The 23,879-nt window shown below is 48.7% G+C and overlaps 8 protein-coding genes across 8 annotated transcripts; 3 read left to right on the forward strand and 5 right to left on the reverse strand.

The window, feature by feature from the left end:
* Positions 1-1,028: 1,028 nt before the first annotated feature.
* Positions 1,029-2,894, forward strand: ANOM_003225 (pentachlorophenol 4-monooxygenase; the record flags this gene model as incomplete). Its single annotated transcript, XM_015548482.1, has 4 exons — positions 1,029-1,134; positions 1,188-1,587; positions 1,641-1,991; positions 2,051-2,894. The coding sequence occupies 4 exons, from the start codon at positions 1,029-1,031 to the stop codon at positions 2,892-2,894; spliced, it is 1,701 nt and encodes a 566-aa protein (XP_015409435.1).
* Positions 2,895-3,048: 154 nt separating this feature from the next.
* On the reverse strand, positions 3,049-5,264 carry ANOM_003226 (fungal specific transcription factor domain-containing protein; the record flags this gene model as incomplete). Its single annotated transcript, XM_015548483.1, has 5 exons — positions 3,049-3,458; positions 3,525-3,757; positions 3,812-4,216; positions 4,282-5,191; positions 5,243-5,264. 5 exons carry the CDS (start codon positions 5,262-5,264, stop codon positions 3,049-3,051), a joined length of 1,980 nt encoding a protein of 659 aa, XP_015409432.1.
* A 1,443-nt stretch (positions 5,265-6,707) lies between these two features.
* Positions 6,708-8,363, forward strand: ANOM_003227 (carboxylesterase/lipase family protein; the record flags this gene model as incomplete). The annotated part of the gene is made up of 1 exon (XM_015548484.1): positions 6,708-8,363. The coding sequence occupies one exon, from the start codon at positions 6,708-6,710 to the stop codon at positions 8,361-8,363; it is 1,656 nt and encodes a 551-aa protein (XP_015409433.1).
* A 764-nt stretch (positions 8,364-9,127) lies between these two features.
* Positions 9,128-11,587, reverse strand: ANOM_003228 (ankyrin; the record flags this gene model as incomplete). The annotated part of the gene is made up of 2 exons (XM_015548485.1): positions 9,128-11,430; positions 11,497-11,587. The coding sequence occupies 2 exons, from the start codon at positions 11,585-11,587 to the stop codon at positions 9,128-9,130; spliced, it is 2,394 nt and encodes a 797-aa protein (XP_015409436.1).
* Positions 11,588-13,127: 1,540 nt separating this feature from the next.
* ANOM_003229 (uncharacterized protein) lies at positions 13,128-13,776 on the reverse strand (the record flags this gene model as incomplete). Its single annotated transcript, XM_015548486.1, has 3 exons — positions 13,128-13,176; positions 13,449-13,600; positions 13,774-13,776. The coding sequence occupies 3 exons, from the start codon at positions 13,774-13,776 to the stop codon at positions 13,128-13,130; spliced, it is 204 nt and encodes a 67-aa protein (XP_015409437.1).
* A 1,132-nt stretch (positions 13,777-14,908) lies between these two features.
* On the reverse strand, positions 14,909-15,379 carry ANOM_003230 (ankyrin repeat domain-containing protein; the record flags this gene model as incomplete). The annotated part of the gene is made up of 1 exon (XM_015548487.1): positions 14,909-15,379. The coding sequence occupies one exon, from the start codon at positions 15,377-15,379 to the stop codon at positions 14,909-14,911; it is 471 nt and encodes a 156-aa protein (XP_015409412.1).
* A 2,373-nt stretch (positions 15,380-17,752) lies between these two features.
* Positions 17,753-18,193, forward strand: ANOM_003231 (putative dynamin GTPase; the record flags this gene model as incomplete). The annotated part of the gene is made up of 1 exon (XM_015548488.1): positions 17,753-18,193. The coding sequence occupies one exon, from the start codon at positions 17,753-17,755 to the stop codon at positions 18,191-18,193; it is 441 nt and encodes a 146-aa protein (XP_015409411.1).
* Positions 18,194-19,424: 1,231 nt separating this feature from the next.
* ANOM_003232 (uncharacterized protein) lies at positions 19,425-23,158 on the reverse strand (the record flags this gene model as incomplete). The annotated part of the gene is made up of 7 exons (XM_015548489.1): positions 19,425-19,882; positions 19,942-20,184; positions 20,246-20,458; positions 21,478-21,490; positions 21,554-22,787; positions 22,887-22,966; positions 23,024-23,158. 7 exons carry the CDS (start codon positions 23,156-23,158, stop codon positions 19,425-19,427), a joined length of 2,376 nt encoding a protein of 791 aa, XP_015409414.1.
* Positions 23,159-23,879: the final 721 nt, after the last annotated feature.

Raw genomic sequence — 23,879 nt, forward strand, 5'->3', positions numbered from 1 at the left:
AGTGTTTTCTATATATCCACAATGTATTAGGCCTAGTCCGCAGAGGGTTCAACTTCAATCCTACTTGACAATTCAATATGACATGAATGCAAGATTCACTCTGTGGCAAGGTGAGTCCACCGGTACGGCTTTGCCCATAGTTCCATACAAACGTGTTTGGAGTGATGAATGACGAAAAAATAAAACAAGATTTCAATAGATTTATACAAGCCTATGTGTCCAATCTAGATGACCTATATTTTAATGCGCTGAACGTATAAGAACGCATTATCGACTGAGACAACATTCCCATTCCTGTGGTATTAACGGAGTCAATTATTTCTAACACATCTCAGACTCTGGATATGTTCTTGTCCCATCATGTGTCCTAGTAGCCATATGTTCTACACTCACTCTTACTCAGTTCAAATCGAGTGGACCACCTTGCGAGCGTGGAAGTGTACTGATGTCTACTAACATTTGTGGGAACAGTACTTACGGGACTCGGAACACAAGATCATTGCCGACCCAGAGTATTGGTGAACTGCCACGATGTATCTACAAATCTGCGAGATGGACATGACATCACGTCCGCGATATGACCCTCTCAAGTCTCAATGCGGGCGAAAGATTTGACTAGCTGAATGTAAATAGGTTCTAGAAAAACTACGTCTCCCTCTGGTATGGACCCACATACCGTTACTTTCCGATACATATCTTACCCATATTCACCGCACCAGAACACAGCGTAGATTTGCTTCCGTTACGAAGCGATACGTACATAGTCTCTTCCTGATGAGGAAATAGAGGAACGTCGGCAAGTGAACAACAAGCTACTCGATTGTCAAGGTCGTACGGATATGAGTCCTGCTGACGGGAATCAGCATTCTGTGTGCAGCTATTGTGCCGGTTAACCGGGATGCTGAATGTATATAAGAGCCACTATGTTCTATGGGAAGAGCAGACAAGTCATCTGGACTAAAAGAGACACAGACCACACTGGCTGATACTTATATACATCTTCTTGTTCATTTTTATTGAGAATCAGAATGACTGCAACTATCAAAACGGATGTTCTGATTGTCGGTGGTGGACCCGTGGGCCTGCTGGTAGCCTACGGTCTTGCCAGGCAGGGCGTGGATACCGTGCTTGTTGGTAAGTTATGGTTTATTCCTCGTTACTATGTAGCTGCTGACGTATTGGTATAGAGAAGCATGACAAAGAACAGCAAGCTATGTACGGCAGAGCGACAACCCTATACCCTCGAACACTGGAAATGCTTGACCAGCTCGAGCTCCTGGATGAGTTGAACCAAATCGGGTATATCGGCCGTAATAGTGTCACGTACAAAGATGGCAAGCGGGTGACATCACGAGGCTGGCATGTGATGTTCCAGCGGATGAGTGGCACGTTTCTGGACTACTGCTTGAATATCCGGCAGAAGTACTCCGAGAATGTGATTCGAGACGCCTATCTGAAGATGGGAGGTCGCGCGTATATTGGCTGGGCACTAGAAGACTACACCGTTGATAGCCAGACGGAGAGTGACTATAAAGTGACCTCAAAGATTTGCCAGGCTGATACTGGCAAAGATTTGACGGTGTGCAGGTGAGTCTGGCCTGCTTTTCAATGTTAGCCTGGTGCTCTCTGACGTTTTATAGCAAATTTATTGTTGGGGCGGATGGTGGGCACTCACTTGTTAGGCGCTTATCAGGCATCCCATTTGAGGGCGATCGCACGGACTTCAAGTGGGTTCGGATTGATGGGCAGTTTAAGACCAACATGCCGGATGCGGATCTTGGTTTTGCGTCCATTGAGTCGAAGAGCCATGGAAACGTTCTTTGGGTCCAATTAGACCATGGCGTGAAACGCATAGGCTTCGCAATGACTGATGATATGCTAGCGAAATATGGCAATTCGCTTACTGAGGAGCAAGCTAAGGAAGAAGCTGTCAAGTCGATGGAGCCATTCTCATTGGAGATCGAGAAGGTGGACTGGTGGACGTTATACAGGTAAGCGACGCGAGTATCCCTATTATCCTCCAGGGTTCTCACTGGGAGTTCCATGACAGCATCAACCAACGAGTTGCGGATACCTTCTTTGCCGACGATCGTATCTTGCTGGCAGGCGACGCATGTCATACACATTCTTCTGGTGCCGCACAAGGCATGAATACCGGCGTCCATGACGCAGTTAATCTGGCCTGGAAATTGGGAGGTGTGGTAAAAGGCTGGTATAGTACCGACATCCTCCGAACCTATGACAACGAGCGGCGTCCGGCCGCGCAGCATCTCATTGAGCTGGACAAAGCATTCTCGGCAACCATTTCAGGACAAATTCCAGAGATTCACAAGGGTCTATATGCCGACGCGAATGAGTTATTTACCAAGCTCTTTGACGAGTCAATCCAGTTTAACATCGGACTCGGGATTCACTATGATGAGAGCATCATTAACAAGACCCCGTCCACCGGGATGGTTTCTGCTGGCTGGAGAGCACCAGATGCTTTGGTTCATGCTCCCGGTTCCCGTATTCCGGTTCGGCTTTTCCAACTTATCAGAAACACTGGACCGTGGTCCGTTCTCATATTCGCCGGACAACCTACCCTCACTCGGAAGACATTGGCTTTATCAATGAAGAAGCTGGCTGTATCACTTGACAAGCTCCCTAAAGGGATGGTCCGGTGCTTTACGCTGATTGCTAATAGTGTCACTGAAGGTGACCAGGTCTTTGCAACCCCAAGGCTTGGTCGTTCATATTATGATTCTGACCGATCAGCCCATGCTGCATATACCATTTCCACCAACAGTGGTGGGGTAGCGGTCCTTAGACCGGATGGCATTCTTGGACACGCCACAGCTCTGGAAGATATTGAGACCGTTGAAGCTTTCTTTAACGGCTTCGTTTCCAGGTAGTAGCAAAGGGATGCGGAGACTCTAGTGTACTCCCAATGCTTCCTAACCTCCTTTCGCTCTTCATAATCTTCTTCTCGAGCGGGAGGTATGAAAAGAGACATATCGTTGCCACAGGCTCGTGGTGCATGGAAGATAGGAATAGCCAAGGATAGGACTAGAATTGTAGACTGAACCAGAATGGATCGAAAAATGTATCATCATTGAAATCCAGGTCGCGAAAGAGGTCATCTGTAAACGGTAGATCATCTGTTCCCTCCGATGGTAGATCATTTGCTCTGCCATTATCCAGCTGTTCGAGGGTGGGAGACTGATTAGGAGATGACTGTTCCTGTGGGAATATATTGGTACTCGACTTTTCAACGTGCGGAAACGTAATTGAGCATCGCTCTTTGATCGTGCATAAGTTCTCGGCACAGCGTTCTGCTGTGCTGCTGTATAGCCTCAGCTTGTCCAACGAAGACTGGCACTTCTGCCACGATTGTTCTAGAGCTTCCCAGGTTACACTGTCCACGAGCGATTGAGAGAGCCCCGCTAGAATAATAACAGATCCCGCAGTAAATGCATCTATGGAGGAAAGGCCTGTCAGTAATGGCGTGTTATGAAGGTCCGGTATTGCATGCAAAGACTCACAAAAGACGTTATAACACCAAACGCTGGAAAGATCAGTGTTGCAAGTCTGATGTACTATTGAGATAAGATTAATGGCCGCATTGACACAGTATATGGAACAGTCAAGGTTAACTCTGGAGTGGATTCCAGAGTTATGGATGGAGTCATTGCTTTCAATACACAGAATTGTGCTACTGTTTCGAAGAGTCTGAGAGAGGATAGGCCGGTATAGGAGAATTTTCAAATATGAATATCTGGTATCATGAATTAGAAATATGCCTCAATCACAGGCTGTCATATCTGCATACCTTGCTCGCAGCAAACACTTTTCTCTTCGGAAATTGTCTGGACCATCACGTAAGACTTCATGGTCCCACATGAGTGCTTCTGGTAGATTGGCCTTGAATTCCTCGAGGTCTGCATCAATCTGTATAATGCTCTGAATCTGCCAAGTGTTTCCAGCCGGCATATGGCTACCCTCGCTCCCCGCTTCCGTTGACCCTGCGTTATTATACAATGATTTCAGAATCTTGCGCAGCGTGTCGTACAGCTTCAATGTCTCAATGAACCATACAACACGCGATAGCACACGGGGAGGTTGTTTACAAGTTTGTGCATCCACTGATAGATAGCAATCGTCAATAGCCTCAGGAAGAGGCGTCACTGGCTTTTGGGCAATCATTGACGGTCGTCCAAGTATTGTGCTGACGGCTCTATATGGTCGACCAGGCTGTGAGTTAGCGAATGTATCTGAAAAATCAAAGGGGAGATATCATACAGGTCAAGCATTACACAACCATGCCATACCCTTCGCCTAAGTTGGATTTCGGCAAATGATCGACGTTCATTGCCGAGGTCAGAGTGCAACCCCAGCGCTTGAGCTAGCCGACATGCCATGCCTATAACATGCCAGCAACGATTGGGTGTTCGTGAGCATTGTAAGTAATGCGTGATGAGCAGGAGAGTTTGGCACACAGCTAGATCTCCCCCTTCCAGATATTCCACGTCTAACGCCGGCTTGCAACGACGATAAAAAGCTTCCGACGTAGTTTCTCGTTGTGTCCGCACTACGTTGGAGAACTGACATCCTAGCGCAAATATGGCATTCAATGCACAGTAGAAAGTGGTTCGATTGACAGCTATGTCTCCTATCCCCAGACCAGGAGCTGCGTTTGTGCTTCGACCCATCTCCGCAGGCACCCACAGTGACCGGTATGCACTGAAGAAAGCGTCCTTATGCACAAAAGGATAAAGTGTATGTACCTTAGAAAAATAACAGTCGACCAGATGGTCGGCCAGTGGGCGTGGGGGGAGCAGCTCCATTGATGGCTTAGGTTCAGCTGAGAGCTTGTGGACCCGATGATGATTCTGCGGGTCGACTGAGCGACAAGGCTCCTCGTGACCAGAGCCTGGCGCGGTGATAGTTGCTGGAAGGGAATGCTGCAACTCCTGGATAAAGGCCACTGTCGACGAGTCGCCGAAAAACTCTCTAGATGAGTTTTGCTCCCTGTCCAGTGGACCGACAGTTAAGCCCATGGCCGTCACGTCGGCATCATCCCGTTCATATGTCGTGTCTCTGGTTGCAACAGACGAAGCGGAAGAAGTGGACTCATGACAGAGTGGCCCATAATTCAGTTGAGAGGGCGATATCAGTAACAGATCGTCTCGTATACCGGGGCTGGCGTCATCTCTATCGCAGTGTCAGTGTTCCGATCCTGTTGAAGGAAGAATAGACGCACCTGAGTGGCCGCGGATCGTCATCTTGAAATATACAGCGATCCCGGCGTCGTTGGCAAGTACCGCATCGGGGTCGGACTCCGTCACAGCGTATCTTCAGTGATCGACAGGTATTACACGCGACGCCGACTCTCTTCCTCTTAAGTCTACGCGGAGGATTTGTCGGGGCGGTAATTAGCATCGTCTTGATATAGTGTGACTGATGAGGGGCAGGCGACGAGACCAAAGAGCAGTCCTATCGCCGTGGAGGTCCAAGTCATTTTCCTCTCATGTTGGGGTGGACAAACAAGAAGAAGTTCAGCAAGTCGATGGAAGACGAAGTGGGACTGGCCCATGATTGGTTGATGTTCCTTCCATCGCCTCCCGGTCGAAAGTCAGCTTATTCCGATTCCGTATCAAAACAACACAAATACAGAACAACCACATTAGTTTCATACGGATCTTGAAGAGCGCATCCGAAGAGATATAGTGACATGGCAAATGCTTCAATCTTTGATGCAGCCTGACTCTGGTCACCGGTGCAAGGGACTTGACGTTCGAATGACACATGTCTCGGCTTCTATGTCTCTCATACAGCTTGAGAGATAGTATCGAACTAGAGCGAAAAGAAAAAAAGAAAAAACAGAGAGATTCATAAAATCAGGACGAAACCAACGTCTCTTCATACAGCCAAATACAAAGCACAAGAACGGATCCTTAACAGCAGCTGTGCACATTCTACCTGGTATCGGCCTTAATTTCCGACTCCGTAAGACCGACCCACCGTGACTATCGTTATCGCCGAAGAGCGTCTTGGAAGTTGGCTTCGCTTGCGCACGCTGGTCCATCTTTGACTCTTGGCGAAATGCGCGACAACTTCAGGTGTGTCAAGGTATCTTGTGAGCAGTCCTCAATTCCCTGTCACTCAATTGACTAGGAAGCTCTCAGGTGATAGCCCAAGCTCTGTAATGGGCAGCATGTCACGATCCTTCCCAGCAGAGCAGAATATAAATACAGCACTACTACTTCACAGCTAGATCGACAGGGGCCGAGATACGATGATCCCCATTCAAGTTGCGTAAGAATACGCTCTTACTCCACTTTCTTCTTCAGGAAAGAAACGGCGAGAAAGTTATCTGATCTTACGATTCTGGCATAGGCTATGTCCTTTCCCCGAGAGCCAGGTGAAATCGCCCGCAATCATATCAAGTTGACGTTGTCCCTTCGGAGAATCACCCAGCCTGAATGTTGATGGTCGGACATAATGGTCAAAAGCTTCCTTGGAATGTGGACATGGTCTTGGATAAATCGCCAATGCCTGACGCGTCCTGGCGTGGACTTGGGGCTCCGGTTATATTGTCTGTTAGGCATCTAAATAAGTATAGCCAGTGTGATGTGATGTCGAAGTATATATATCTCTAAAGATCTCGTTCACTTTTGTCCTTGTTGGCATCCATCTTCACCTCCTTGCCTGCAACATATTCCGGGATGGCTCCGTATCTGTCGAAGAGCCTAGCCTCCCTGGCTGTGAGCGCTGCGATTGCCCAAGCTCAGCTCTGGGGTCAAACCATCCAGACGAATTACGGTCCCGTCCAAGGTTTCAAATATTTCAACGAGTCTACCCTCGAGAAATACTTTGGTATCTCCGAGTCCAACGTGACCGCCTTCTTGGGTATCCCATTCGCCGCGGACACTGGGTATCAAAACCGCTGGAAGCCGCCACAGCCACGTGAGCCCTGGAATGAAACCCTGAGAGCGACGGACTTTGGTCCTGCCTGTCCTAGCAACTACGCATCGAATATCAGTGAAGACTGTCTCAATCTGAACCTCTGGACCAACGCCGGCTCTGCGGATGCCAAACTCCCTGTTATGGTCTGGAACCAGGGGTCCGACGAGACCAGCAATGATGCCTGGTGGTACGGCGGTGGAATGGCCTTGAAGGATGTCATTCTCATCACTTTCAACCGTCGCGACGATGCATTTGGTTACCTTGCTCATCCGGAGCTCAATGCTGAAGGTTTCCAGCGCACCGGTCACAACACGTCCGGAAACTACGGTGTCCTTGACCAGCTCGAGGTCCTCAAATGGGTCCAGAAAAACATTGCCAAGTTTGGTGGTGACCCGGACCGTGTGGTCGTCGCTGGCCAGTCTTTCGGCTCGTCCCAGGTCTATCATGCCGTCAACAGCCCGTTGTTCAAGGGGTATTTCCATGGCGGTATCTCTGAGTCTGGCATCAGATATCCATACGATCCTATGCTGGCCGGCCTCGCGACCTCTTATGTCAACATGTCTGCTGCCATCACGCACGGTGTCAACTACACTACTTTCCACAACGTCTCCAGCATCAAGGAACTGCGCACGCTCTCCATGGAGGAGCTTCTGATCGGCTCCCAGGATCGCGTCAACGAGACATGGATCGACCCGATCACTGCGCTGTCTGCTGGCTATCCGCTCATTTTCAAGCCTGTCCTAGACGATTACGTTCTTCCCTCCACATACCTAGAGACGCTCATCAACGGCCCCGCCAACGACGTACCTGTCATAACAGGCAACACCAAGGATGAATCCGGAGCCTCACCAAGCACAGACTACACTGTCGAGGAATACGAGACCTACTCCTCTCTCAAGTACGGTAATCTATCGAGCCGTTATTTCCAGCTGTACCCAGACCACGGCAACGCAAGCACTGCAGACAGGGCCTGGAACGCGGCTGCCCGCGATACTTCCCTTATTGGCTCCTGGGCCTACGCCACCGACTGGTACAAGGCCGCCTCCTCCTCGTTCTACACCTACTACTGGACCCATGCCCCACCAGGCCAAGACCAGGGTGCCTTCCACCAATCTGAGATCATGTACGCACTGAATGCTCTCTACGCCAACGCGGATAGGTACCCGTTCACGGAGCAGGACTATGCCATCCAGGAAAAGATGTCCGCCTACTGGGCAAACTTCGCAAAGACACTCGATCCCAACAAGGGCGGATCTTACACTGGTAGCGGCTCGCTGCCCCGCTGGAGCCCGAACAGTGCTAATGGCACCCAGCTTGTCATGGAGCTCGGCAATGCGTTTGGAAACGTCCCCATTGCCAAGAAGGCGCAGGTGGAGCTCATTATGGAGTGGTTCCATCAGCAGACTCCGTACTGATTTCGGCAATCAATCACTCCTCACGACGGGGCGCCTGGTCAGCCTACTGTAAGGAGACATCATCCTGCTACCGATGCCCTGTGCGGAGGCCATCAGATAATGTATTCCTACATTTCCCTTTTGGATTCTTTTTCTTCACTAGTCTATTTCTGCCACCGTTTCTGCCACTCCTTTGAATTGTTTAATGTACATATATACAGAAGCTTCCCATTCTCTGTTCCCAAATATCAGACACAACAAATATCTAACACTGCTCCCCTTCCAACTTCACACCGTAATTCTACCCTTTAATATAAAATTCAAACTCCCCTATAGGGCTGCCGACAAGTGGGCCCAACCCAGCCTCCGGTGTCAACTGCCCAATACAGACTAGCGCCCTACGTATAGCCCTCGGGGATACCAAAATCCTTCATCAAAACCCTTCCTAGTGTGACTGCCGATCACTAGGTGGGAACCTTCCTTCAGTGTGTGGTACCTGCTATTTAGCTTGGGATTTATTCATATTTTAGTTTATTGTGGGGGTGAGGGAGATTTTTCCCTGGGTTGGGTTGGGTTTGTGGAGGGATGATTACTAGTTGGACGGATTTCATACCCAAATACTAACAACAAAGTAACCTGACGCTATCACATATCGCCGCTGCGTCGATTATCTGGGAACCATTCAAGACCTTTTCAAGAGCACTTGCTGTCTTAAAGCTCGACTGCCACTTTGAGCTGTCATACATAGCTCCTAGTAAATGTTATTCTGAAATGCGTACGCCGGCTTACGGCGCTTCCAAGAACCTTTCACCAGCGTCCATCAACAGCCGTATTACTGTCTTGTTGGTGACCATCGAAAGCAGCGTCTTAGACAACTGACACTTTGGGTTAAAGCTCACGCCCCCTTGCTCAAGTAAGAGGCGCACCACAGCCACGTGCCCCTTGCGGGCCGCCACTGATAACGGCGTTTCCTGGTAGTATGTGGGTTGATTGGGGTCCACATCGGCGTGCGCTAGTAGCATTAACACAGCGTCATAGTGGCCGTTCTCTGCGGCGACATAGATAGGCGTCTCTCCGATACAGTTGGAAACACCTGGATGAGCACCCTTTACTAACAGCTCTATCAGAACCTCCGGATGGCCTCCACGAGCCGCCATTAGGAAAACCGTCGTCCCGTCATCTGCCCGGTGATGCACGTCAACATTGCGGTGTTGAAGAAGCATAAGTGCAGCTCTTGCTTGTGCGTGCCACGCTGCAAGTCCAAGGGCAGTGCGTCCAAGCTTGTTCTGTGCGTTGATGTTCACTGTGCCTTCTTTTAGCAAGACTGACATGAGGTCAAGATCACCGCGCGCGGCCGCGATCATCAACGGCGTTGCTAGGTACTCGTCGCAGCAGCAGTCTGGGTTTGCTTTGTATCTCTGGATAAGCGCAATAGCGAGCTTGGACTGGCCGCACTCAGTAGCTATGTATACTGGCGTCTTCCCTTTGTTGTTATAGGGCTGACTAGGATCGATGTTCTTGTTGTCAAGCAACAGTTGTATTATTCCTTCGCTTTTGGAGCTAATAGCGTGACATAAGGGCGTTTGCCAGGCCGCGTCCAGGGAATTTACGTTCACAGCTTCTCGGCACAGTATACTTTCCACAAAAGTTAGATTTCCGTGTTTACATGCAACATGCAGTGGTGTCATGCCGTTAAGATTGCTGTTGCTGACAGACGTCCTTTTATCGTCTAATAGAAGGCGGAATAGGAGCAAGTTTCCGCCCTCTATTGCGAGTATCAGCGGGGTTCGCCCTTTGCTATCTTCGAGGTTTGGGTTCGTCTCATTCCGCAGCAGCAGCAATCTGGCCAGATCCTCACGGCCCTGGTCTACTGCATGATGTAGGGCGGTCCTGAACTCCTCGTCCTGGAAATTTGGATTGATTACCTGTGAGTCCAAGGCCAGTTTGACCATATCAGTAAGGCCACGAGACGCCGCCCATGGCAAGAAACGCTCTACATGGCGGGCTCTGTCCTTCGTAAGCAACAGCTCAACTATCTCTGTATGGCCGTTGAGCGCAGCCATGACGATGGGAGGTTCCCTATCTCCGTGTCCCCCGATTTCAACATCGCTACGACGGAAGAGCATTCGGACGATATTCGTGTTCCCATTCCTGGCTGCGATTTGGAGTGGGGTTAGCTTGCTACTTCGTATTCCCGGGTAGGCTGCTTTGATCTTGTCGCTGCTTAGTAGCACAGAAACAACGTCTTCGTGGTTGTGCTCCACCGCAACGCTTAAAGGGGTATCGTTGAAGTCATCATCCAGGTTAGGTCTCATCTCCCCACCGTCGAGGAGTATTTTAGCAACACTGGCTCTTCCACTTCTAGCTGCATAGAATAATGGAGTCCGTAAATGAGGACCCAACTGTCTTGAACCTTTCTGCCATTCCACACACAGCCGCACAATATCGTCATGTCCCGCTGCAGCCGCTGCTCCCAAAGGGCTACCATAAGGTCCATAGCCGAAGGAGCTTGGAGATGTTTGTTTCTGTATGTGGTTTTCAATAAGACGTCGTGCCACATTCTTCGACCCCCGATAGGCTGCGAGCTGTAGGGCATCGCCATAAGCACCGTCCATTTTCCAATCGCCCGCACTCTGGTCCAGGAGGAGCTCCGTCAGAAGCTCATCATCATTGAACGCAGCAGCATATATAGCACTGCCCAGGAACCCGTGACTCTTATCAGCCGGTACACCGCTTTCAAGAAGCCCCCTTACAACATTCCTCAACCCGATCCAGGCCCCTAACACCATGATAGCGAGGTCATCCCAACTATCACTCCAATGCATGACACTTCTCAAGTTTTCTGCAACCCAGCCGCGGCCCTTGTATGAAACCAGGGCAGCACTTATAGCTTGCATGCAGTCTTCCGCGCAGCATTTTACAGCAAACTGCGACCGCAAGCGGGATACGATCCGGGTGATGTGCTCGTGGCTGGAGACATCATGCGCGATTTGCTCATATAGAAGTCGTGACCAGAGCCGGTCATTCATAGTCTGAGTATATTGTCCAGTATAGACTAGGTTGCCTATGACGACCTGATCCATATATCCTAGATATAGTGTTCATTCATTGGTGAGTATGATTAGTAGCAGCGGTCAGGCAGCGTGAGGCTTACGGCAGACACATCTTAAATTCAATATGTCCTGCACATCGAGTGACCGTAGTATCGTCACAACCGTCTCAGCGCTGAGATCCTGGAGTCCCATGATGTCCACCTCTCAAACCTCCTGAGAAAAATTGTGTGTCCGTATGAGTTGGGCAGAATTGTGACCTGTCCATTGCTGCATATATAGCGGCATGCCAACTCATCAAACAGGCCAAGAGGGGGCGTTTGCTTGCGCTTGGGCTCAAGCTGCAGACCTATCATTGCTTTTCTGCAGGATTGTTCTTTTCTTATCAACGTGAATCCCTTTCCTTAACCTTTTCATGGGGATTCTGCCTTTAGGCTATTTGCTTCACCACCATTTCTATTGTAGGTCATGATGTAACGTTCTACTATTTCTTTCCTTCCAGAAAAGTATTCACTGCATGGATATCGTAATTTGATTTCAAACACCGAATAGGGCGGAGGCTCATAGCTTTTGTTCTACTTAAGTTCATTATCGTACCCATGTCGAAATGTTTTGTAAAAGATGTTCTCAAATACCTGCCTTCTGCGTGCACTGCACATCGCTTCCGTAAACTCCCAGTACTCGGGCATATGGTTGGCACAGTCCCCGTCGATAATTCCATTCAACCTTCTACAGTCAACAGATAAATTTAAGGAATACCAGTCTGAGTGCGTATGATATGGCTGATGATCGAGATGAATGTTGTGACTCGGAAATATGTTCGCTACTGTGTTGCTGAGATGACTAGTCAGGTAAGCATTATATTCAGACTCCGAGTTGAACGGGCCCACAATCCATCAGCAATGCGATGATTGAGATATATGCCGCCAATTGCGTTGCCGAATATGAATGGGGTGTTATTTGGAATCTTTCGTAACCGCACGATGCTAGCCTTTAGATCGTCGGCAAACTAGCCCCGCTCATGTATAGCATCAGAAGCAAACATCCGCAAAGAGCTGTTCATGTAGAGGTACGTTTTGCCTTGGTGTTTGACAACATCCACTACACCTGGATGCTCAGTCGGTCTTCGCGCGGTGGCTTCATTTCGAGAGGTGGGATCACTCTCCATGACGACCAACCCAAAGGGGATTGTTGAATCCATTGTGCTCACAGTGTACCGTAGAGCATTTTCCCAAGCCATATAAGCAATACATAAAATCGCACATAGAACCAAGGTGGAACAAGGAACCATATCCAATGATCGATCGTTCGAATTACCAGGCGAAATTCCGGGACATCTCTATCTGGCTTGACCGGCCACTACCAATTTTATCCTCAATGGAAAAAAGATGCAGTGTGGCTGTTAATCGACGATAGTCTTCCAAAACGAAGTGATTTGGGTAAGTCAACGGCTTGGTGAATCTAAAGAGGTGTAATATTCCCTAGATTTCTCTCCCGTCTCCGGTATACCTTTCCATAACGAGTACTGCAATTATCGTCGGTTCAAGCTCGTCCCGAGTGTATACAGGCATAGACGCACCTGGAATTTGTGATTCCGCTTGCTTTCCGTAGCTCGATATGAAACGGTGCTGTAATAATTGTGACCTTGTCGCATCGACGTGCCCTTTGCGAAAGGCTTTGTGGAAATTCGGAGATAGGAGCCATACATTTTGCAGAGATATACCTACATACTCGGTCACAAGGACTTCTCGTAGATGCGGAAGGTATTGAGGGGGTAGAAATGCCTAGATGGCCATAAAGCTGTGAGCATGTAGTCACCTCCAGATTACGGTCATTCATGACAGCTTACCTCAGTACCTGCAAGCTCACGAAGCATGGATGGCGGGGAGATATATACAACCTCCACTGCTGAGATTGATCCGTGATCGCATCCCATCATCAAAGAGCAACAACTGCTATCTCACTGGTGGAATAGGTGGTCAAGATGCTGCAGAAGTAGCTCAAGGCATGTTACTTCCATACATGAATTGAACACAGAGCACCCCTAAACGCCTACCGTTCCACTAGCCTCCACTCCCTCTTTATCTCCACATCCTGCTGGACACCCGTTCTCCTTGAGATGAAATATCGTGCAGCGATCTCGGAGTCAACGGCAGCTGCGACAAAGTGGTTCAGAGATAGGTGCTCTGTGGGTGAGAGCCAGCCGATCTATAGTTGTAAGCGCTCTGCTGGGCTGTCATCGATTAATATCGATCAAAGTAACATCACAATCCGTGGATCGCAATCAGATGAAGTTTAGATGGGTCGTAGCTGATGGCGCTGCAACGAGCTCATAAATGGGGAGCAGAGCAAGAGTAGAAAGGAAAGGTGGTGGGCATTACCATTGGCGCCCCACTGCTTGGTCACCTGTTGTCAGCTGCCGACATCTTCCACCGCAGTCCTAGCTAGGGATTTCAATTATTTAGGCAGTGTAAACTCACCTGATAGTATGAGCTCAGTGTGTATTCAATACGTGGTGTGGCCTTGTGAATCACGGATTACTATGCGCGACGGACACGCCCACGAGGGTAGACAATTGGACCTAGGCGCTTTCATTAATCCTTTCGAGATATAAGGTCTCAGTCTTCAGAGCATGTAACAGGCCACCATGTCGGAGGATTGTCGAGAAAAGCCAAAGCAGTGTAGCAAGGGGCTGCAGCCGACGATGTAGTGGTAAACGGACTGGTTGATTCAGAGAACCCTTCGAGTAAGGTAGAGCCCAATCTAGCTAGACTGAATATATGATGGGTCCTGTCCCTAAACACTAATTTTCTCAAAATCAAACATCCAGTACGACGGTTTCATGGTATTGCTTGGGTTACAGGGAAACATCACGATCTCGTGCTACGGCAACAGTTTCTACTCTGTACATTGTGACTTGGGAAATTAACCGTGACAAATAATGCCACCGTACATCTTAAGATCTAAAAAGTTATTATTGTGATCTAGGCTAAAGGACAGGTGGTATTGGCTAGTTCTATCGTTGTAGCTGGAATGCCCCACTGTAGCCGTCCACGCTGCCATGGTGGGTATTCCCATTGGTTGTGCATTAGGTATCCGTATACCACCCTTGATCCACACCGTCACCATCACGATCCCACGCCCCCGGACGATGCCCGCGAGTCTAGCGGAAAAAGGCGGATCGGATATCTCGTCGGGATGCAGGGCTGGCCGGCGGCTGGCAACGGGAGTCTTCTCCCCGTGGTCAATCCGATATCGTTATGGCGCAGTCCTTTATTCAGAGAGGGTCTTTTGACAGTCCGCTATTTTACTGGATTGTCAAGAAGGGCACATTCTCCGGCGCTATTCGGGGCTGACTTTCCGAGATAAGATCAAGGCGCGCGGCGGATATAAGCGAGATCGGGCATGCGTGTTCTCGAGAAATTCGTCCAATTTGAGTGGCAAAGGAAGAGAAAACGTTTTCAAGCCTTACGCCGTGCAGGCCGGCGCGCTCTCTTCAGGGGCCGTGCAGCCTAATCAAGCGTGCAGGGGAGTCCATTTGCGGCAGCCACCCCCGAGAATGATCTGTGGCGTAAGGCTGCAATTATTGTCCGTGCCACAGGACGATTCGACATATTTCAGAAAACAGCTCACGACATCGGGGGAATAATTTCGGTAGGCGTAAAAGATGGGCGTTTTCCCGTCGTGGTCTTGCGTGCAGCAGTTCGCGCCTCTCTCAAGGAGTATTTCGGCAATGGTGGCAGATGATAGCTGCGCTGCAAGGTGCAATGCTGTCTGACCCTGATTATCCTTCAAGCACCAAGCAATGCCGTAGTCCAGCAGCCGTTCGACAGCGTTCAAGTGACCGTTGAGGACAGCCAAGTGGAGAGCTGTCCGATTAGTGGAGTCTTTGCCGGCGATGACTGTCTTGTTCTTCGCATATTCCTGTTCCAGGGAGGCTACGTCACCGGTAGCAGCAGCGTGGAGAAAGAGCTGATGGCTGTCCATGGCTATGGTCGGGCTCTCGTGCCGGGAAGAAGAAACAAGAGTGGTAAGCTAATCTCACACGAGACGGATAATCTGTCTTTATATAGTCGGGACCACTCAGCAGGGGCTTCTTGCTTATTTGCAACGAACATGACTAGACTGTGGCTAAATGCCAATGTGGACGTCTCCTGCATATTAGACTGCGACGGCGTCGGCCTCGAATTGAACCGAGTGGGTAAATCCCCTCTGGGTTGTTGCTTAGCCTCCCGACTCCCACGGTTTTCTTGGAATACTAGCCTCTCGCGAACGCGTGCAGTCTCATTTGTGAATAGTAATGGCCGATGGTCACAAAAGCTCAGCCAATAGCCAGAGAAGGACGGTTAGAAAGGTGGATATTCCGCAGCGAGGCAGATGGTAGGCAGCTCGAAGCAGCTTCTGGTCCGCACACGACTGATTTCCTTTCTCGGCCTAATGCAAACCTCGTAAGGAGAAGTTAACCCCTAGAGTCTAGGCTAGAGCACGCACTAGACGTCGCCAGATGTCGACTGATGTCTCGTGCCGTGGTTTTGTGGTTCCGCGGGAGTTGTGGTGGGACCGTTCCACCACAGTTATATTTTTTCTTTCGGCCGTGATTAGTTCAAGATTCTCCTGCTCGATTTGCTGCTGACTGGAAGATCGGGAAACCCGAATCGAAACCGGAAATGGCCCCGGTGTCACCTCCGACAGGGGTTTGTAAAACACTTAATTTTATGGTTAAATGTGATTTGGTGCCTCTCGTATTGAGTCTTCGATCCACGGCTAGAAAACTCTTGGGTTCCCGCACTAGCGTCTTGTCCTTTTCTTAACTTGCTGCAGGTCAAGAGATTTTCATGTGATTGGAATGACACAACTTTTCGCACTTTTTGGCAACAGGACAGTGGAATGGTGACCACATGGGATCATGTCCGCTGCAACTCTCCCTGCGACAACTTCTGTTGGGGGCAGTCTGGAACGGGTGGGTAGAAAGTGGGCATACCTAAAACCGCCAACGAATCTTGTTCGGGAGCTCCGGGGGAACCCCGGAGTAAGTCACAATTGTTAAAACCGTTCGCTAATTTCGCTAAGCGAGGTATCAATCTCTACCAAGCGGAAAGAATATTTTGTAGGAAAGGCCATGCCTCTTTGGCTTCTCCTGTTCTGCACATCACTGGCATGGCGAAGTACTTCAATTTGGTGTTATCCAGTAGAAGTACAGGGCACAGCCTCGCAGGTATTTCTGACGGAAGATTTGGCTAGTGGTGGGAAAGAATTAACCCTCTCGAATGAGATAAAGAAAGGGGCAGCCGGGCTATCCTGCGCTTCATTCACAATGCCGAAGTATGTAGACTTAGACGTATATTACCAATCTTCGTACGATTCAATCAACCAATCCTTGTTATCTTGAGTCATTCTAGCTTCCCCACTCTGAGGTAGAATGACGATGCATGATATCCTGCTCGGCAATCACTGTTGATCCATTCTGGAGGTTGCAAGCTCCAGCATATGGTGGACCCAGATACCTTCAAGCTTAATTAGCCAGTGATGCGTGTACTTCTCCTCTGGGCACGTCGCGGCCTGGTCCGATAACGGAATGCTTAATATTATAGGCTAAATCCACAGCATCGATAGCTAAGCAAGCAACATCCAGCCCCAATAGCACCATCGACATCGCTCTGTAGTACAGCGCTTTTACCTCGAATACACTGTTCCGGATGCCAAACTCAATCAACGGACAAGGGTATTGTTCTAGGAGACATGAGACTAAATTGTCATTAAGTCAGAGCGAACAACAAGAGCATGACATATCTCGGTAGATTACGGACCTTTAACTGCCCCAGAGACTACTCTAGCTTTGTGGCGGAAAGCAAGCATCTCGTGACTTAAGTTTGTGGGCCCCTGTCTCATATAACACTAAACTTCCCAGTTATAGAATGCTAAATAGAAACATCGTTATTGTCTTGTATCCTGTCAAAATTTTATGAGTCCTTTCTGCAGGAAATCGTTGTAGCCGAAACTGCCAGATAGTGAACAAACAGTATACAGTCTAAATATTGACCGGTCCGTGACAACCATATGTCGAGGACCTTTCATGCGATGAACAGACCACCTGACTACCACATGGTTTTCTTTGTTCTAAACCGCCCTTCTCAATGATCATTTGGTACAGCATCTACTATATATGGGATTTCCTTCATCTGTTGAATCATCTTTAACCAGCCAAAGCATTTAGTTCTGTGCCCGTCGGCTTGAATTTTCTTTTTCTTGCCGTTCACATTTCATTTTCTACACTTTACGTCTTCACTGAAGCACACTCCCCTTTTCTTTAACTTGACTTCACCGAATGCTAGTCAGTCGTGGTACCTGGTCCTGACGAAGATGGTCTTGCGTCCGTTCTCAACTAGTTCCTTGGAGGTATTATGCACAGAAGAGCGTCTGGACCTGCTAGACTCAGTTGATACACTCCGTCTCCAGGGTATCAGCCATTACATTTCCCTTCCACAGATCATTGTCTGTGCTGGAGGCGATATCAGGTCTTTCGTTCCCGGTCAAAAGCAACATTTGCACACGCACCCCACAGAGCTTGTTCTGCACAAGAGCCCCCACATTGGAGTGAGGGTATCTATTGCTCCCCATCGCTCTCGTAGCCATGTTGAGCAGGACACACTCTCGCGCTTCCACGATGAGCTCGCGGGTTTCGAAGGGCTCCCAAAACTGATCGACGATGCAAAAGCTGCGATGGGTATATTAACTCATGTCAAAACCTTCCCGAATGACCTTCTTGAGTTGAAGTCTCAGGCCCCGACCATCCCCATTTGACAATCGTCTATCTTCCCGGGCTGACCCACTCCGAAACGAAGCTGCAGTCGGCCGCTGATATCATTTATGTTCAAGATGCTGTTTAATTATATATAAAGAAGCCAAGGAGTATTATTCTCGGTGTTGTATCCGCTGAAAATGATTTTGCAAATTAGATTATTCTTCGACTTGTCCGACAAGCCAATCGCTCTGGCCACCGAACACTTTGTGTCATCACAAAGCCTGACATATTGGTTGAGGGGTAGGAAAGTGAACGCTAGTTCGTCTTACTTGCGAAGAATTAGGAAGTAGGTTTCCGCCTCGGATGGCATGTCCTCAAGAATATGGACACGGAGAAGGGAACTTGGAGTCTTTGCGCTCGCAGAGAAGAGGAAGCCAAGTTCTTTGCCAAGGGTATCTGGGGAGACTTGCCACCGTCCCAGGTCGGTATAGACACTACGGCAGCGACTCAGTAAGCTCCTTTTGGGCCAAATTGCCGCAGAGCTACCCAGCTTAATCGATGATATCCAATCTAAGATGGATCAATGCGTGAAGGGGTTCGAGAAACTTGGAGAACCTCGCGCTACCCTCAAAGGAGCAGCGATCATATCTTCTCCATATCAGCCAATACTTTCAGACTCGCGTGAAATCTGGCCTAGATGGTAGTTAAAATAGCCCCTTCTTTGAGAGTGCCCAATTAGAGAATGGGTATCAAAAGCGAATACGTGCAGTCATCCAGAATCTGAATGAAGATTTCGCTCAGCATATAATCGAAAACGGACATGACTGTCAGATATGCAACGACATAGAGGTCAACAACACGTCTGATGAACGGTTGCTTATCACTCGCGAGGAATACCTCGAGCATTTTACACTATACGGCCTCAGACTTGTATGATTAACAATTAGGTATGTGCTAAAAAGCAGACCTGACCTCATAATGGTTCAAATGTCAATCCTAGAATATTGAAAGCTTGTACTCCTCTGAAGGACGACATCAACATGTTATTCAAACGTGCTAGTGACCTACCGACCCACTCTTCATTAATCAATCTATTGACCTACCAATATATACAGTGGCATGTACATGTAACGATTTCAGGACTCAGATTATCCCCCTCTATCTGGTTCGACAAAATAACGGAGAGCTTAAAGGCTAAAGTCCCAAACAACCACGGAATGATATATAAAATTCAACTCCATACAAGACCCAGAAATAAAATCACAGGCGATAAGCAAAGACGCAAGTACCCTAAGCCGACTCTAGTCGATACAACTGCGTCGTAGTGTCACCCGACTGCCGTCCCATCCTCCCCGGATTGAGGAGCTTCGAAGGGTGATAGAAGCCCATAACAACCATAGTGAAGAACATCAGCATGGAGTCAAAGACATACATGAACACCTCATGGCTAATCAGATACCCAGCATTCCCCTGGGCATACTCGATGAGACGGAAAATCGATCGCACAAGGATGAGCACACTCGACACATAAAGCACACCCATTACGGTTACCCAGGTCGTCTCCGTCCACTTGGACTGGCCTTTGATGAGTGATCTTTCCGTCGGGTTGTGGTGGATTCGCCAGTGGAAGATCGTCGAGGTGACGATAAAGACGCTGAAGAATGCTAGTTGTACTGCGAGACCAACGATGGTGACTGTCTCGCCCGTGTTCATGGCGCTGAGGCTCCCGCTGGCCATGATCCCGCCGCCTGGAGGTTCTTTGTTAGCTTTATGCTGCTCAGTGGGACCAGGGGGGATCGATGCATACCTGCTGCCTGCATGACGAATGCGACCACGTCGCCGATTACGAATATCAGTGTTAACCACCTTGTAGGCACAATGCTGAGCGCTTCCGCGTCCAGGTACTTGATCAGTCGACCGAGAGTCATATAGATCGAGGCGGCGTAGAGTGGAGGCGCGAGGAGGATCATGATCGTTCCTATGGAGTAGATCGGTATAGAGTTGGTGTCGTTATGCGCCAGTGCACGGCAGATGTAGCCGATAACTTGAACTACGCGTATATGTCAGTATTGCCCTCGCCCGTTTGTATCACATGAAGAGGGAAAACCTACACACTCCTCCAAATACGAACACAAGGAAATACCAGGACCTTAAGCGAATCACTTGGTAGAGGTGATATAGAGTAATTAGGGCGAATAGAATAAGGAACAGGACTGCTGCCCCAAGCGACGGTGTATAGCGGTATAGCTTAAACTCGAACATTCCTTCGGTGGAGTCCATCTCGGTCGAAGTTGAGCTGTGATGATGGCAGATGTCGACCAGTTCTAATAGATAATAAATCCAACTATCCAAGCTGCTTTTAACGGAAATTTGACATCAAAAAGTCAAGGCAGCAATGAAAAAAGAGGGGGCTGAGAAGATGATTAAAGAGAGACAGATGACTGAACCATCTGGACGATATTGTTGTCCCTTAATATATCCTCTTGCCTGTTAATCATGTTGATAGATCCTTCTCCATGACTCCACTCTAACCCATCTAGTCGTTTATCCCGCGTTGGATTTGATTTTACAGTTATCTCCAAGCCGGTAAAAGGACTAGTCCAGGAAAACTACGGAATCTACTTCGTCGAGACGACATCGTTAGCCAACGATATCGCATCATTAGGTCAGGGATAGGGCTTAGAAGAGTGGACCATTGTGGCGAAGAGACAGAAATATCTTTCAACCAGATTAAAAGTGACCCGCTTTCGGCATGCCTAAAAACGGCGTGCGCCAGTACGAGTATACGAGAATGCGAAGATACGAATCGCGATGGAGAATGCCCGGTCACCATAAGTGCGCCGATAGCAGTTGTATGCTAAAATATCATCTGCTCAATCGGGTCGTTTACTACTTATATTCTATAACGTATATGATACAGAAATAGCTAGGCCTCCTCATCGATGCCCTTGTGAAGCTGTCCATGAGCTGTTCGTATATTCGTTCGTATATTCGCATAAGTTGTGGGTCGTCGAAGCCCTCAGTGCCGGGAATAAACCATAACCTAAAAGCGAGACCCACACCTTCGGAGATCAAAACGATACTACGAGGATACGAGGATCCGAACATACGAAGGTGCGAGCCATTTGTTATTGATCAGGTCGGCAGACATCGTTCCCGGAGCACAGCACAAGAAGAATGAATTATGTAGCGCTTCCCATTAATGGAAGATGTAGTATCTTCTTGCTGTTTCTGCGAGAGTATACTAAATCTAGTAGTAATTACCGGTTCTGGGATGTGGTATATCGTCTCGACGGAAGATATCTGGCCATCAGTGAACTGTAAAAATGCGACATGGTCTCACTCCTCTTGACTTGCTGCTATGACAGCCATCGGCCATTCCATGAGGCTAGGAGTTGGTCATTTTGCAAATCACTCACAAGCCGAAAGATCTTTTGGATCTCCTTGTGAAAGGCCCGATTAAGATACCACAAATCCCCCAACAACAGGAAAACCAGATAGAAATGAGCCAAAATCGTGTATGAGAATCCTTCAGCAATCTCAACTTGGCCCCGTGGCTTAAGGGAGGTAATGAAGGCATTTGATACCATACTAGGCCAGGACGCGACGGCGGCCTCTTCTAGATCGATCTGAAAATCCCGCGATGCAGAGCAATCACGCCCACTGTCGGAAAAGTGAAACACATTAAGGATACGCATATATATCTCCTCTAGTTTATCGATGGTATTTGCATGCTCCTGACTTGGATTATCAGCATTTCCGGTCTGAGTATCCGACGAACTCTGGGGCGACGTAGCATTGGCCTCGTTTGCTGCAGGGCTCGAAGATAATGTGGCTGCGTAGGTGCGTAGCATAGAAAGAGAGTGAGTGGCACCCTGCGTAAATATCAACACTACACGGGAGCCATAGGTCAAACGCGGGACACGGGCTAATGAAAGGGTGTGTCTCCAATCGTCGTTAGCGTAGTCGTAATGTAACATGGATCTCAGTCTGCTGGTTTTGAGGGTAAACCAATGCTCTTGAAGCACACTGGTCAGCCCTCGAACCAAATGAAGCCAGTCAGTAAACGGAGTTTCGTAAATTTCTCCGTTGCTCAATCCCAGCTCTGTCATATTCAGGTCTCGGATGGATAAAGAAGCAAAGGCAAAGGCAACGATTAAGAGTGAGCCGCAGAACACATATTCTGCCGTGGAGGCAGACATATCGGATAGAGCCTCTCGGAACCCTTCGAGCCCCCTTTGGTGATGTTCAATAACGCGATGAAGATCACGAATCGCAGAATTGTCTATAGATGAAGTGTTGGATTGGTTATCGTCTTTGTTCAGTGTTCCAGTTCTTGCCATGTCTGATTCATATAGCGTATGTGCTCCAGCGAGTGCGAGGAGTAGATGCATCAAGTATTCCTTTTGTGCAGCCATGTCTGGGATAACTTGCTGCCAGATTAACATTCGTCTCGGATGAAGACTCATCTTCTTCGATGTCTGCAGCATGAACTTGGTCAAAAGGTTCATGTCAGCCATATTGATTATCCGTCCATGCAGCGATGGTTCTGGGGACCCAGGAAGATAAAATTCCAACGGCTGCAAGGGGTTTGGTACAGGAGCCACCCGCCTAGGGTTTCGCGAGCGCCGAGAGTCTTCTGAGTCCACCGAGCTATGATCCCTCATGTCAGTGAATCTGCCTGGGCAGTGGTACTGCAAGGAGAAAGCTTGATATGCCTTTTCTCATTTGGCTAGGAAGTACTATACATACGTGGGTGGCGCTGGAGGCGGAAATGAACATGATTCACCACGAAAAGAGCATGCACCACAAACAGGCCTTACCTCGTCACACTGCAACATGTGGTCAGTAGACAATTTGAATATGTTGCAATGCGATGATTAACAGACCTTGACTCTTCGTTGCTTGCAGGTGTAGCAGCCATTGCGGGATTTAAGGTGGCGCGCCCTGTGCCTTTTTTCATACCGTGCACGCGAGCCGCTCTGTGCAGTAGGAGTAGCTGATGGGGATGGAGTATCAGACATATTTCGGTAGGTGGAAGACCGATCCCTTGACTTTGGATCCAATCCGTTTCGTGGAGTCTGGGAGACGGGGGATGAGCTGCATGAAGACGGAACTTCTTCGGGGCTTTCTGTCGAATTGTCTCTACGGGGGGCCAAGCAATCCAGAGCTGCACATGCCCTGGTTGGTATTGGCGACGAGAAGAAGAAGAACATCGTGATCAACCATACTCCGTTAGATCATTCAGGAGCATCTCGACTCAGCTGTAGGCTCCTCCTCCAGGAAGTTGAATAGATTGGGATCGTTTAATCGTCCTGATAGATCAAGCAATGAAGTATTAGTAGGATATAGACGTACAACAACCAAACGAGAACTTGGAGTTAATTTAGCATGCACTGAGTATAGTTAAAACAATTAAGGAGTGTAACTACTAGGGTACGACTGTCCTTTTTATCAAAGGTCGGCTGGCTTGGCCTGTCGGGGGAAGCTTTCTGCATTACACATAGAATGTTCTCTTCAACCGGGGCTCGCCTATCTACCCGGCTTATACAATCATAGGGAGTTAGATACAGTACTATACTGACGAGCAGAGCTCGGCTCTGAGGCAGGGGACAGTCTGTATGCGATTACGTGTAATTGCCGAGCAGCGGATGGTTTGCGAGTGGCAACATACGAAGATACGAATATACGAGAGTACGAAGTGGATACCATCCCAAAATTCATAAGCCCTATCTATTTTGAAAC

Source organism: Aspergillus nomiae, assembly GCF_001204775.2.
Source record: "Aspergillus nomiae NRRL 13137 chromosome Unknown contig00051, whole genome shotgun sequence".
Lineage (NCBI taxonomy): Eukaryota > Fungi > Ascomycota > Eurotiomycetes > Eurotiales > Aspergillaceae > Aspergillus > Aspergillus nomiae.